The 13,316-nt window shown below is 41.3% G+C and overlaps 1 protein-coding gene and 1 non-coding gene across 2 annotated transcripts; one reads left to right on the top strand and one right to left on the bottom strand.

Moving 5' to 3' along the window:
* The first annotated feature begins 8,053 nt into the window (after positions 1–8,053).
* On the top strand, positions 8,054–10,181 carry LOC131294036 (sodium channel protein Nach). The gene is made up of 8 exons (XM_058322083.1): positions 8,054–8,337; positions 8,431–8,700; positions 8,772–8,877; positions 9,289–9,471; positions 9,533–9,620; positions 9,703–9,833; positions 9,903–9,999; positions 10,060–10,181. Exons 1-8 carry the CDS (start codon positions 8,054–8,056, stop codon positions 10,179–10,181), a joined length of 1,281 nt encoding a protein of 426 aa, XP_058178066.1.
* On the bottom strand, positions 9,010–9,091 carry Trnas-aga (transfer RNA serine (anticodon AGA)). Its single transcript has one exon. It is a non-coding gene; the product is annotated as a tRNA-Ser (tRNA).
* Positions 10,182–13,316: the final 3,135 nt, after the last annotated feature.

Below are 13,316 nucleotides of genomic sequence, written 5' to 3'. Positions count from 1 at the left end.
TTTGGGAAGAAAACAAACCTGACATCGTGATCAAATTCGATAAAAATTGAAATGGTTTTTTTTTTGTATGAAGCTCTAATATTTTCTTACGGGCTGGGTAGATTCAGCTGAATTTGGCCCGCGGGTCGAACTTTGCCGACCTCCAATCCATAGATTAAAAATTTCGTGTTCAAAATCTACTGTGGAAGGTGCTGTAATATTTTGTACCCGCTGTTTGTACTAGGCGCCTCCATCATAAGCAAACTAAATAAAATTGGCCTCAAATGTGAGGGAGCAATAAAAATACATACCAAATACTGATATTTTGGGAAATCTAATCCGTGAAAATCCTTCACATCACTTTTGATCAGCGTCCATCGGGCGATACGAGGCTCGAAAACAATTCCCCCACTCTCAGTTATCACATTTCATACACAAGCAAACAAAATAAAACATTAATAGGCTCGGAAAAGCGCCTACACTTGGTCAGCCAAGACCAGGGTGTTGGCCATCGAAGACTGTTACAGCGTATGGAAGAAAAAAGAAAACGAAACGGATCCCAAAAATCGAGTAGAAAACTTTACCAAACGACTTTTGCTAAATCTAAGTACGAGCAAATGGATCGCCTTACTCGGTTAGTGTAATAAACGTAGGTGAAAAGCGGGTGTCAACTGCATTATCGAGCAACGTATTATTTTCCCTCAACAAGCTGGGAGCAACAAGTAGCAGCTTTCTCCTGCTGGAAGATTGTTAAGCTTCACTGTTCCTTGAGGCACGCGTGAAAACTTTGTGCAAAGTAAATTATGAACAATCTTTAAACAAAATCGAGAAGCAACCCCGGTGTGGTGGATGGGTCAAATTTTTCTGAAGGCGGAGCACGTCTTTTTTGAGAAACCTGTCGCAAGCAGTTAACCGTCAGGATCGAGCCGGCACGCTTCGCAGCTTATCCTCGCAGCTTATATTTGCGAGCGAAAAGGAAAGCGCATCATCAATGAAGGGGAGTTTGAAATCAAAATGAAAAAGAAATTTCGCAGGTTATTACAAAAAAAAGTAATAATAATAAAAATAAACTCAATCTCGTAAGGTAGCTTCACGTTTCTCCTGGAGCAGAAAACCTGTTGCCGTCGACTGTTGCCAAACTCGAACGGTGTACGTGAAAAGCCGTGCATATAACTCGTTTTGTGGCCGATAGTGGCGGAGATTGTTCTACTTCCGCACGGGGAAACACGTCACGGTGAAGGACGTGTTTGGGACTCGTTCGGTTCGCTGGGGTTTTTTTCGCTGTCCCTAAGCAGCTCCCATGCTTTTCCAATGCACGTATGGTTAGCACAGGGACGTCGGAGGCCGTCGAAGGAAAACTTTATCGTTCTCCAAACTTTCATTTGCAGCGCAACTCTCGGCTCAAATACTCAGTGAAGGTCGCGATGAAGGGGGATGGGTGCTCGTTCTGTGGTCGTTAACAGATGGAGAAAATGCAGCTGAAGCTTGGGAAAATGGAAGTATTTCCCGGTGATTCTTTTGAGCTATTGCTAATTATGATTACGAAAATTGAGCAACGTGCTTGACGGAACCACGGTTACTGGCTTTACTAATTTTATTCTTCAAAATAAAACAGTTTTCCATTCAAGTGTAGCGCTCCAAAAATAAGAGTAAAAGAAGGTTGAGAAACTAAAAATGAAAACATTTCACTATAGTTTAGAAGAACATGATAATTTAATAGACAGTTGGAATTCAACAAAATGATACAATGTTTAAAATACTGTTTTGTAGATCAAGAACTTCTAGTTTTATCAATATTCAAAACTTTGTCGTTGCTTTGTTTGGTTATTTTGAACTACAACTAATTCTTTTTATTTTGTGACCGGTTTGTTCAATGTTTTCAGATAAATTTATCTGCTCTATATTTTTCGCTATACTTTAACTTTCATTTTACGTTACGATGCTTCAGTTGTATTAATGGAATAAATTTGTATGTTTTTCAATTTCGTAAAGCTGTAAAAATAGCAGTAGCGAGCTCTAGCCTCCTTCGCTGAATAGTGTTTTATTTTGGTAAATGCTCTGAAGCAATTCAACTATAAATTTACTCATCGTTTTGATGACACACTAAGTGTTTCTAGCAGTTCCAACGAATTGGTCACAAATTGCTGGCAGCTACAGTAACTTATGCTTCAAAAAAGAATCTCGCAAAGTACAAGCCTATAGACTGTCGGATAATAAACCGGCCGAAAATAACAGATGATGAGTTTTTCACGCAACTAAACTGCCGATTTCATCAATTTGCTAGCCACATAAACACGCTAATGCTCATGAGAATTTATTTAAAGTGCCGTTTTCATTTTGCGGCTACTCTGGTGAAGTTGAAATGAAAAAAAGAAACACAGACATCTCATAAATTTCCCAAACTCGTACCCATTGAATGTTTACAGCCGCACACATCCACACATGACGATGCGTGGGTGCGAGGACATTAAAAAGGAAACTTTTCTACTCAGATTTGGCTGACACTCTTTTTACGAGCGTCGAACACATGGTCGCACTTGGACATCGTCCATAAACTAGCTCCGTATACAGGACAGGATGAACTTTTCACCGGGGTTTTCCTTTCCCTCCAACATCGTCGGGGAGGGAAGGTGTTTTCATATGACATTGTGCTCTTTGTGCTGACACGGTGCTGGGCATTGGTTGGCTTGGGTCTCGATCGACTAACACCAACCCTTAGAGCGACAGAGAGGTAAATGCAGGGTGTGAGACTCGTGCAGGGACACCTTCCCAATTACGTACGGCCATCTTACTGAAGGTTCCCGTGCAGGGAACAATGAAAATGTTCCCAAACAGTGTCATACACTCTTCGTTCCCAAGCCGCTTCCAGGATGGATTTTCTTTTCATTTCTACATGTTGCGTTGTCTTTGCTCCATTGTCGGAAAGTCAAAAGATGAACTCCGCTGCGCATTTGGGTAGCGATCCTTCGTTTGGGCGAGCGTTTGTGTGTGTGTGTGAGAGAGAGAGAGCTTCTGCGTGGGCTTTCGGCGCACTTAGTCTTCAAAGTTTCCCAAGGCAGCAGGAATGTGTGCTGATGAGATTTATAATTTTATTGTAAAGTTTCAAGTACATCGAAGCAACCGTTGCTTGGAACGAAAAGAAGAACGGGGCGTTTTATCATCATGTTTCTCCATGTTGGAAGGTCATCGAGAGAGTCACCTCCGAACCTCCCGAGTGACCGATGGCCGCTCCTGCGATCCAAGATCGAGATTTAGTGCACCCCAAGGACTGCGGGAACAACCACTCCCGTTTCAGGTAGGAAGAGTAGTTGCAAAAGTAGGTGAGTAAGCATAAGTTTCCTTCCGACTGCAGGCGTGTTGTAGTGCACTTTTAGTGCATCCACTTCCAATGCCAACACTTCTTTTTTCTCCTTACGTTCAATCGATCGTCGTTTTCCTTTCGCTTCTCGCTGATTTTCGCCATAGAATACCTAAAGCGATGGTTTCGATGCCAAGGAACGAATTTGTGAATGTGCCTTGTTTCAAACGCGTCCGAGTGAGGGAAAGCGTGCTAGGTAAGGTTGCAGATTGCTCCACCTCAACCGGTGCAGTGCTGCTTGCAAATGCATTCCGGTAGCAGCGCAGTGCAACGAATAGTTTTGACTGGCGGTGCCCTTCAAATTGCTATAGTTCGAAAAGCTACCGGAATGATTGTGAAAAGGTATGGCCATTAGCCGGAGGTTAAGGGTTTTGAAAATGGTTCGAACTCATCTCGTTCTTCTAGAAAAATGTAAATAAAATCTTTTCGACAACCGAGATAGATTTGCCAGGTTCCTTCTCCATCACTTCTTTGCAACAATCATTCGTTCGAGTTGTTCAGTTGACTCAATCTGAGCTGCCCACATTTTGATCACAGCGCGCTGAAGATGCAACGCAAATAAAGTGACGACACGTGCTTTCAGTCACCCAAATGGATCCGGATGGGGAGAGAATTGTGTCATAAATCATTCATATTTCCAAATACCACGGAAGGGGGAAGAGATTACAGTGAAATAGACGGCCATAGACGCGGAACATCATGACAAGAAGGATATGTTTATTGTCGTCATTCAAACTTGATTGCTTTCACGCCAGGGTTTGGGGCAAAGAACTGATGCTATCAAAGTTTGAGCGACAATCGCTTAGATTTGTCGCGTGTTCCATTGATTTGGAACGTTTTTGTTGGTGTAGACGTTTGGGAGTAGTTTGTTTAACGAACACACTTCAAATGATAACCGTTACAAGAAACGCACAACCGTACGGATAAAAATGAAATATACATACAATAAGAAGGTAATAACGGTACATTAAAACAAGTTTTCATGAACAATTTATCGAAAGCGAAGAAGGTAAAATGCAATATAACTGTACTTTCAATACACGATTGTTTCATGAAATCTCGTAAATTTAGAACAATTTGTTCGTTACACAGGTCTAGAAAATATTTCAAATCAAATGTTTTCTATTTATAACCTAAACATGGACAACGACTTCAGAGTATGTATTTGCTTTGTAATATAAGCAGTTCTTTATGACAATGCTAGTTTTAATAAATTAAGCGAGCATTTGCTTTACAAACACATATCATGGAAATTAACTTTGAACAGCTGTAGCAGTATTTCATTTTGTTATTGTAAAGAAAATCATTTCAATATTTTTGACACGATGTTGTAGCATTATGTATACTATGGCTCAGATATGAATTGAACAAAATAAGGCACTCTATGTTATAAGAATCTTACGTTTTAGCTTCGATTTCGTTCAGTATTTTAACTTTCTTTGTTTCGCTACGGTACAGTCTAAGGACTTCACAACTTGGAGGCACTTTGGGGAAAACTATTTATGTTTTAATCCACTCACTTTTCGTAAACAAAACTTTCAGTCTATAGGTTTGCACGACTCGAATATTTTATTCGCTTTGTCACGATGACAGGAGCTCCTGCCGGGTTTTGTTTTTAAAGAAAAACCGTTGCTGACCCGTTCCGACAGTGACGAACTTCTGAACTCTTCGGGTCCATATTCGAACGATTTTATAACCGACGGTTCTTCCTACGCACGCATTGGCCAAATTATTACTTCCTGTACATTACTTTGACTTGCTGGTGGTGGGAAAGTGAAAAACAGGATACTTTACAAGCCCCCTTCGATACAGCTGGCGCCTGCAAATTAGACTCCATACCGAGGGTAGCCATGGGCCACAATCTCGGACCGGGCTAATATGAGAAAGTATCGGATGATCCGGCTAATTCCTGCCGCCAGGTCTCTCGGGCGCGCGATTTTTCGCCAACGCCTAAGACACACCATCTATCATTGTTATCGGAACCGTTATCAATAATAACCGCCGCACGTGGTCGGGGGTCGTTCGGTTTGCCCGACTAGCTCGAAAGCCAGCAGCCCATGCAGGCGGAACCCCCTGGGTGTCGGATGTGGTTTGTAATTAAAGAAGTTAATTTTAATTTTCCCTCCAACCAACAGCCAACAAATAACCGCTTTATGATCTCACTTTTTACTTGCTCGACTCCTCCGTTTTTCTCACTCGTTTAGAGACGCCTTGGTTTCTTCATCTCGTGCGTGCAGCGAGTCTTTGTTGGAACCACCCGATACCGGAGCCTAGCCACCTTTACCCGGCCTGCTTTCCATGCACGCTCCGGCTAGGTTGGCGGGTGTGTGATTTATCAAACCTCCCCGGTAAGATGAGCCCTGTGCGATGAAAAACGAAAGCCACTGCCGGCTCACTCCGCTTTCGGGTGACCTTTGTCGTCCGATGTAATCCTGCCAATGCTCCTTGCTAATAGAGACTTCTTTCTTTTTCTCTTCCCGCCAGTATCCAAACAGCGAACATATGGCCATTCTTTCCTATTGTACTTTTCCTCTTCGGAGGTGTGCACCGAAGGCATGATATATGGCCGCGTTTGGTACACACATTTACTCCCTCGGGGCGGCGTGGAAAACCCTTCAATTGCTTTCCCTTCGCTAGGGGAGGCTAGCGCAAAAGGCCGACCTTCTTCACGCAAACGCTTGCGAAAGCACGAAGTGTCGTCAGACCGACCGCACTTAAGTCCACATGGAAGGGTAGACCTGGCTGCATTGGTGGACCGTGCGCGTAGGGGAGTTAGTGGACTCATCTTTTGCTCAAGAAGTAACGTCATGGCTCATTTAATGCTTTCTAGCCACACGGACTCTAGCCGGACGGACAGCTTCAGCCGGGGGAAGAAGTCATCCTCCTCAAGTATCGAAGGCTGACACGGGTCTAAATAGACACCCTGCACTCCTTCCAGCTATGACGAGCGCCGGAGGACGGCTTCGTAGCGTGTGTGCTAAGAGTTCATTATCTGGAAAACGGCATAATGATGGCAACCGGAGCAACACCCTATTCTTTGGTAAGTGAGGAAGTAGTTTTGGGAAGGTTTAGTACCACTTGAAACATTTTTCATACATTTCCACACCTGCGTCATCATGTTTCAGTTCAGTTCGAAGCAGTGTGTTGTGAGCTCGGAATGCAAGTAGGTATTTTTCCTTCTTGATTTATTTTATTTTAAATTTTCCAATATTTATAAAACCTTCTCCAAAAACAACATCATCCAGTTCTTAAAATATAGTTTGATGGTCTATTTTATTTGGTTCATCATTGTTTGTTACAGTGTTTGCGAACCTAGAAGCGTTTGTTTTTATTAGTTTCAATGTGCTGTTTCTGGTTCTCAAGGAAAACTTTCTTTAAGAATTTCTTTTGTCATAAACGAATAGCTCATGTTATTCTTTCATAGTCATAATCGTTATAGAACGCTTTATTTCTTTTTATTGCTGCCAAAATAATATTCCAATATCTCATTATATCCCAATAACAATATCCCGCTGTATATTCCGCTTTACTAAACTAATAAATACATGTTGTTGTTATAGTTGATCATCTTGTTAATTTTCTAATGACATATCCCAAAACAGTTTAATTCCAGTTACAGAAAAGTCCATATACAACAAAAAATAACTTTAAAATTTGTGTGCGTTGATACAAAGCGATATTTTGACCTAACGTGGTCATATTGACCCGAAGTTCTACAGTTTTGTTGTTTTAGAAATTGAATGCATTAGATTTCAAATCAAATAAAATGAAACTGTTGATTGGGAAGCTCTAATACATTTATATGTTTTATACTGATCAATAGAGATTTTCATGGATAATGTAAACAACTAAACATATTTTGCAGATTTTATGAAATATCTGTTTGTCAAAAGAGATGTCTCTTATCTACAGCCATGGCATTTTAAATTAATGCTTATAATTACTTGCTGACAGATAGTTGTATGTACGCGAAATCAAAACCATCACCATTTCCAAAAGCCCTTTTACTATTTTCCATTAAAGACGGTCTTCTCGATTGCATAATGCAGTAAATCAATCATTCCCTTCTGCCGACTTCATCAACAAACTGCAACGACTGCATTCCGTTAAGAAGCACATTTGCTGCTACTTCGATGCATTTTTTCCTTCGCCCTTTTGCTCATGCTGAAGCACAGAACATTAATTTGGACGAAACCGTTACAGCATAACTTCGACACCGGATTGCACCGTGACGTCTTTCAGTGACGAAGGTGAAAACCCCACCGAAGTGAATGCTTTGGATTAGCGGTGAACGTGTCGTTCGTGTGGTCATTCATAATTATGGGCTGCAGAATGGCATGCATTTTCGATTAGCTTCCGAAAAACGTCGTTTCATTTACATTAATGCATTTTCATTGTACAGTTTAAGGTGTGACAGGACAATGGGATGATGCTTGAGTTATTATAAAAAACGTCAAGCTGAAAGTTATATCAACTATACTAAAAACAAAACAAACTAAAACATTCAACAGAATAACGTCTTGAAATTTCAATTAAATAATTGGCTTGAAATAGTAACATGGCCACGCAAATTTCATCGCCCATTATCAAATGCACCGAACATTAAAAATTAATTTGTGTTGATAAAATCGTAAACGTAAGCTCTACATTTTACTGCTTCCTAATTTTGGTCAGTTCGAATCTTATCCTCCGTCTAGTAGGAAGTCCGGTGGAATTATGGATCTGCTGTATACCTTCGCGAGCGAATCGTCCATCCACGGCCTTTCCCACCTGGTGCGCCAGCGTACGAACTTGCTGGAGAAGGTGTTCTGGCTGGTAATGCTGACCGTGTCCGTCGTCTGCTCGGTCAGCATCTGCAACAGTCACTGGGAGCGCTTCAATGAGAACGCGACCGTGCTGAACGTCGAGACGAACTACCTTAACTGGGTGTTTCGACCGCCGGCCGCCACCGTCTGCTCCGACCACGTCAACGAGCAGAAGCTGGAACAGCTGCTGAAGCGGTGAGATACTTTAATCAATTTTAATTCTTGATGATTTAACGTTCACTCGTTCATATTTTCATACAATTCCCAACTATTGTCGAACTTCGACAGCTACTGGGACGTGGACAGCAACCACACAAGATACAATCACTACCGGAATTACCTGCTGACGGTGAACCGCGCCCGGTTCGACAGCTTAGCCGACTTTGAGGAGTACGCAAACGATACGTCACTGGCCAAGATCGATATCCTCTCGTTGGTGCGCGAAATGAACGATCCGCTGACGTCACCCTGGAAAACGTTTGCGCCCGTCCTGACCGAGGTCGGCATCTGTTACTCCTCGACGATGCTCTATCGCTTCCAGCGTCCCGACAGCCTTCGGTAGGCACCGATTTGGTACGAGTACAATATGGAAGTGATCTTAACTAGTTCTCTTAACCATTGACGATTAGCTCGCTGGGAAACTATTCGAAGGAGAAATCCCCTGATTGCTTCACGCTGGACGTTTGTCGAACGATGGTGGCGATGAGTCATGTGGAATCGAAAAGAAACGACGTGGTAAGTGCCGATTGCATAAGACTATTGGTTTAGTTTAAAAAAGGTGTGCAAAAAACTTACATACAACAAGAAAAACTTGCATTAATGGTATTAAAACATGGCAAGGGAATAAATAAAAGAGGTTTTTGAGCACGCAGTCGGTAGGATTCGAACCTACGCTCCCAGAGGGAATCTGATTTCTAGTCAGACGCCTTAACCACTCGGCCACGACTGCTGGCTGATTGAGTGTAGTAGTAAGAATGTTTGTATGCAATCTATTATTTAGATGTTTCTGTAAGATTGATATTCGCCATAAAGCTGTTTTAAGTTTATATCTTTTCATGAAAAAATTTGATAGATTACGATAATCGTGTTGTTCATACAATTATTAGATTAGTGATCCTCACTTTCTCAAACATGTTCCCTTTCCAGTACATTCATATCGAGCAGGACGTGATGACGGGCGATAGTCCGATCCATTACACACTCGGCGAGCACGACATCATCAGCTCGACACTTTCGGTGGAACAGGTGGTCGCATCGAAGGCCCTCAAGCAGTTGTCGCCCCGTCGGCGCAAATGTCGCCTGCCGAACGAACGTCTCCCCTATTTCAGCGTAAGTATGCATATCCTGTACCGGAAATACGCCACTTATCGTCCACTTTCCTGCAAGAAAGGTTTACACCATCAATTTGTGTCGAATAAACTGCCGGATCGAGGCCGCACTAAAGATGTGCAAGTGTGTTCCCTTCTTCTACAATATAGGTAGGTCTCCAGAGTGGTATAATGATTCGCACTATTAATAATGAAAATTTGTACCTCATTCTTTTTGCAAACACCAATGTAGGGAAGCGAATCTGCAACCCGGCCGGCCTATACTGCTTGTCGCGCAAGAACTGGTATACGCCCAACGATACTTGTGTCTGCCCGCAGCTTTGCGAGTCCCTCTCTCTGCGGCAAGTGTCGGTGAAGAAAAAGGTAAGCTAGGGGAAATTCAGTCCCAGTCCGTTGAAGGTTAAGGGCCACTCATAAGCTTTGTTGCAACAGGTACTGGAACAGGCCAACAGCAAGCTGGAAACACAGATCATCTATCCAAGGATGCGAATGAAGCGTGACGTTCTGTACGATCTAAGCAACCTGATCGGTACATTTTCCGGAGAATTCATTGTTTACTATCTTTTAACTAAGCACGTTTTCATTTCAGTTGCCTTCGGTGGTAGTGCAGCACTTTTTCTCGGATGTAGTTTTATCAGCTTTGTGGAGGTGGCTTTCTTCATCCTGGAGTATGTGACAAAAAAAGTGTACGAACGTTTACATCAGCAATGAATGTATTATCACAATGCAAAGAGTACATCTTAGGAAAAAAAAACAAAACATTACGTTCTATAAAAATTGTTTACCATTAGGAAGCCATTAACCCGTTGTTCATAACGGCCACGAGCAATGCTATACATACCGTCCCCGGTTTACGTCTCAAAACGGAACTGATGACAGCGACAAAAGACCGTGTGTGCTCAAAACTTTATGTTAAATTTTCATGTTTTCTACGTTTATAATACCTATAACATACTTCAAACACGCAAGACAAATGTTAATTATGTACGTACATCTCAATTACAATCTTAGCATCAGAAATGACGGTGGTTTTAAACATGAACAAAGTTCCTAAGCTTTGTCATCAATTGAATGGCCAACAATAATTTTATACTCCGTTTCACTACCTTGGCTTATATGACATTTAATGCCATGTACGTTTTACAATGATACACGTCGAACATGCCAGTTCAACACACTTCGCGTAAGTGGTAATGTGGAAGATTTAATTGCATCAGGAAAACTCCCAAAAGGTCGATTTCATAGAGGTTGTTCGCGAAATCGATTAGCGGAAGTGGCCAATGCGGTGAATGGGATTCAATGCAGGGCTATAAAATGTTCTTGGCCATCACAAGTTTTTGAATTGGGAGAAAATAAAGTCAGAGTTGCCGTGGTAGGAGGTGAACCTTTTGCGAGGCATAAATATTATTTAAAAATACTCTGCTTTGGTTCGTTCATGTTAGAGAAAATTATCCAAAATGTAACTGATGGTAAATTACAACAACATCTAACCACACAGAAGGAAAAACTAACTATTTTGTATGTTTTTAAATTGATGGATTATAAATAAGATTCAGAATTAGAACGTAAAAATGATTGTTTTTCATAATAGTTTCACAAGTTACTTCGTTTAATACAATAGAATAAAAAACAAATCCCGAAGGAATATGCAGTACAAGTTCTTTAATTCAATAACTATGCTCCACGCACGAGTTTTAAATCAGCTAATGAAAAAAAAAATACAAAATGAAGCAATTTTTTAAGCATGTTACTCTTTTATCTAGCACAAAGAAAAACCAGATTTTTATCTTTTGGACGGCTGTTCGTCCTGTGCGATTTCTTTAGACGATTTGTTCACGGGAATGCTATTGATTTATGCACATCACTATTTTGCAATAAAAATCGCTTGGCTCGTTGGGATGAAGAAAAAAAAAATACATCATCTATAGTAACCATCACCGTTGGTGTACACTACAATTTGCACCACCGAATCGAACATCAGCAACAAAATTCGTGTGCACGCATCATTAACGCTATTCAGCGATACGAGAAATGAAACAGAAAGTGAAGAAAGAAACCTGCCAAGACAACGGTCTGGATGAAAACTCGCACGAGCTCGAAGAAAATGCGTTCCGGACGCCGGGATTCAGATGCAGGAAAAGCAACAAACTGACTCCCGAACCGGCAATGAGTCCGATAAGCGCAATACGGTTTCGTTCGATTTTTCCCAGCGCCCAGTACCGCTTGATGTTTTCTTTATCTTTGCTGATGTCTGGCTTTTGCGTTTGTGGCTTGGTCGATAGTCAATCGATTTTCAATCATCATTGTCGGTTTTGGGCACCTCGTCGTTGCCGATCCGATCCTGTCTGCATCCGGTTTGGTGGGATGAGGAGAGTTTATGGATGTGTGTGTGTGTGTATGTGTGCGAAAGAGAATATTGGAGTGGAGCAGTGTATTTTGTTCACATCGAATATATTATCCAGCTGGCTGCCACTGGAGTGGCCTTCCAATAGTTGCGAATATTTGGACAATATGTTCGACCTTCCGTGGTTGGCAGGAGCTTTGGTTTATTTGGTTTGAAAACAAAGTTTCAACCCTGGGCTTTGTGTTGATAATCTATTAAATATTTGCTGCTACAAAGGAAAGGGAAAAATAACACTAGCACTACATGTCTGTCTGTAATTTAATAAATTGACCAAACAGATTAGATTTGTCAACAGTTATAATGAAGCTCTAAGGTAAATTCTTGGTAACAAAAAGAAGAGGACGAAGGAGTTTAAATTACTTTGTTAAGATTCAAAACATTGTATTGATGCATACATCACGAAACTTTATTGCAAAGTTTCCGATTGGTTCAACTTTGTAATTTAATGTTTAATTTTTGTTTTGACGTTTTGAATTTTTCTTTTATGGTTTTCATTACATAGATAGCTCAAGTCAGAGAAATCCTAGCCGACGCACATCTCGTGCTGTTTGAGTAATCAAGCGGATCACGAGTTTCGTGCGATCTGACAAACGAAAGGAAATATTCCTTTCGTTACGGCGGGTGAACAGCCGCATTTTGACTGCGCACTAGCGTGGTTGGCTAGCAGTGCTCCTGGCCGCATGGTGGCAGTCAAAAGGCGACGCCTACAGAAAATCGAAAACCACAGAAAATCAGGACATATGGCCTTTAGTTGCCAGTCCTTAACCTAAAGAGGTCTATGTCTCCAGGTTAGCTTGCGAAGGCCCAGGAAGCTGGATTCAATAGCCGTACTGGAGTAAATCCTCGACGAAACGAAGAAGAAGAAGAAGATAGCTCCTCAAGACAAAAAGGGAAGTTTCTTGATAACAATTTTACAATATTATATTATTTTAATTTATCATTATGAACTATTAATTTATTTTCATATGAATTCATTCATGTATTAACATTTTTTTCACATGTTACAGGCTGAAACCTTTTGTTTTTCTGTGGGTTCATGTAGAGTTAGTTTAATCTTTTTTTCGTTTACTTTTCTTTTTTGTTAATGTTTTTGCTGAATTGATCGTTTCACCTGTAATTGGTTGTGTCAATTATTGTCTAGCTTTTTATTTAGCACTGTGTTTACAAGGGGCCATACTCTGCCATAGTTGGTGAAACTTTGGCTTGCCTTAGATTAATTAATGATATTGCTGATACATAAAAATGCCGTTGCGAATGGATTTGCTTACTCTCTTTGATTAGAGCACGTTAATCACCATTGAAAGTTGAACACGAGGTCGACGTAACCCCGTGCGCTGTGAACCTTCTCATTGTGATAATTTCTGCGCAATATCCACCGATTCCAAAGTCACAATAGCTTCCGACACGTGCGCAATCACGGTTGATCGAGCGTGCCCCACGGA

This window comes from Anopheles ziemanni, chromosome 2, assembly GCF_943734765.1.
Source record: "Anopheles ziemanni chromosome 2, idAnoZiCoDA_A2_x.2, whole genome shotgun sequence".
In the NCBI taxonomy this organism is placed as follows: domain Eukaryota; kingdom Metazoa; phylum Arthropoda; class Insecta; order Diptera; family Culicidae; genus Anopheles; species Anopheles ziemanni.
The sequence above is the reverse complement of the archived record's forward strand: the minus strand, read 5'-3'. Positions and strand labels throughout refer to the sequence as shown.

Excerpts from the sequence above, each read along its gene's own strand:
- LOC131294036 (XM_058322083.1), top strand. The coding sequence starts at position 8,054 with ATGGATCTGCTGTATACCTTCGCGAGCGAATCGTCCATCCACGGCCTT. Across the intron at positions 8,701-8,771 it reads CAGCGTCCCGACAGCCTTCG|CTCGCTGGGAAACTATTCGA; the intron begins GTAGGCACCGAT and ends ATTGACGATTAG. Across the intron at positions 10,000-10,059 it reads CGATCTAAGCAACCTGATCG|TTGCCTTCGGTGGTAGTGCA; the intron begins GTACATTTTCCG and ends TTTTCATTTCAG.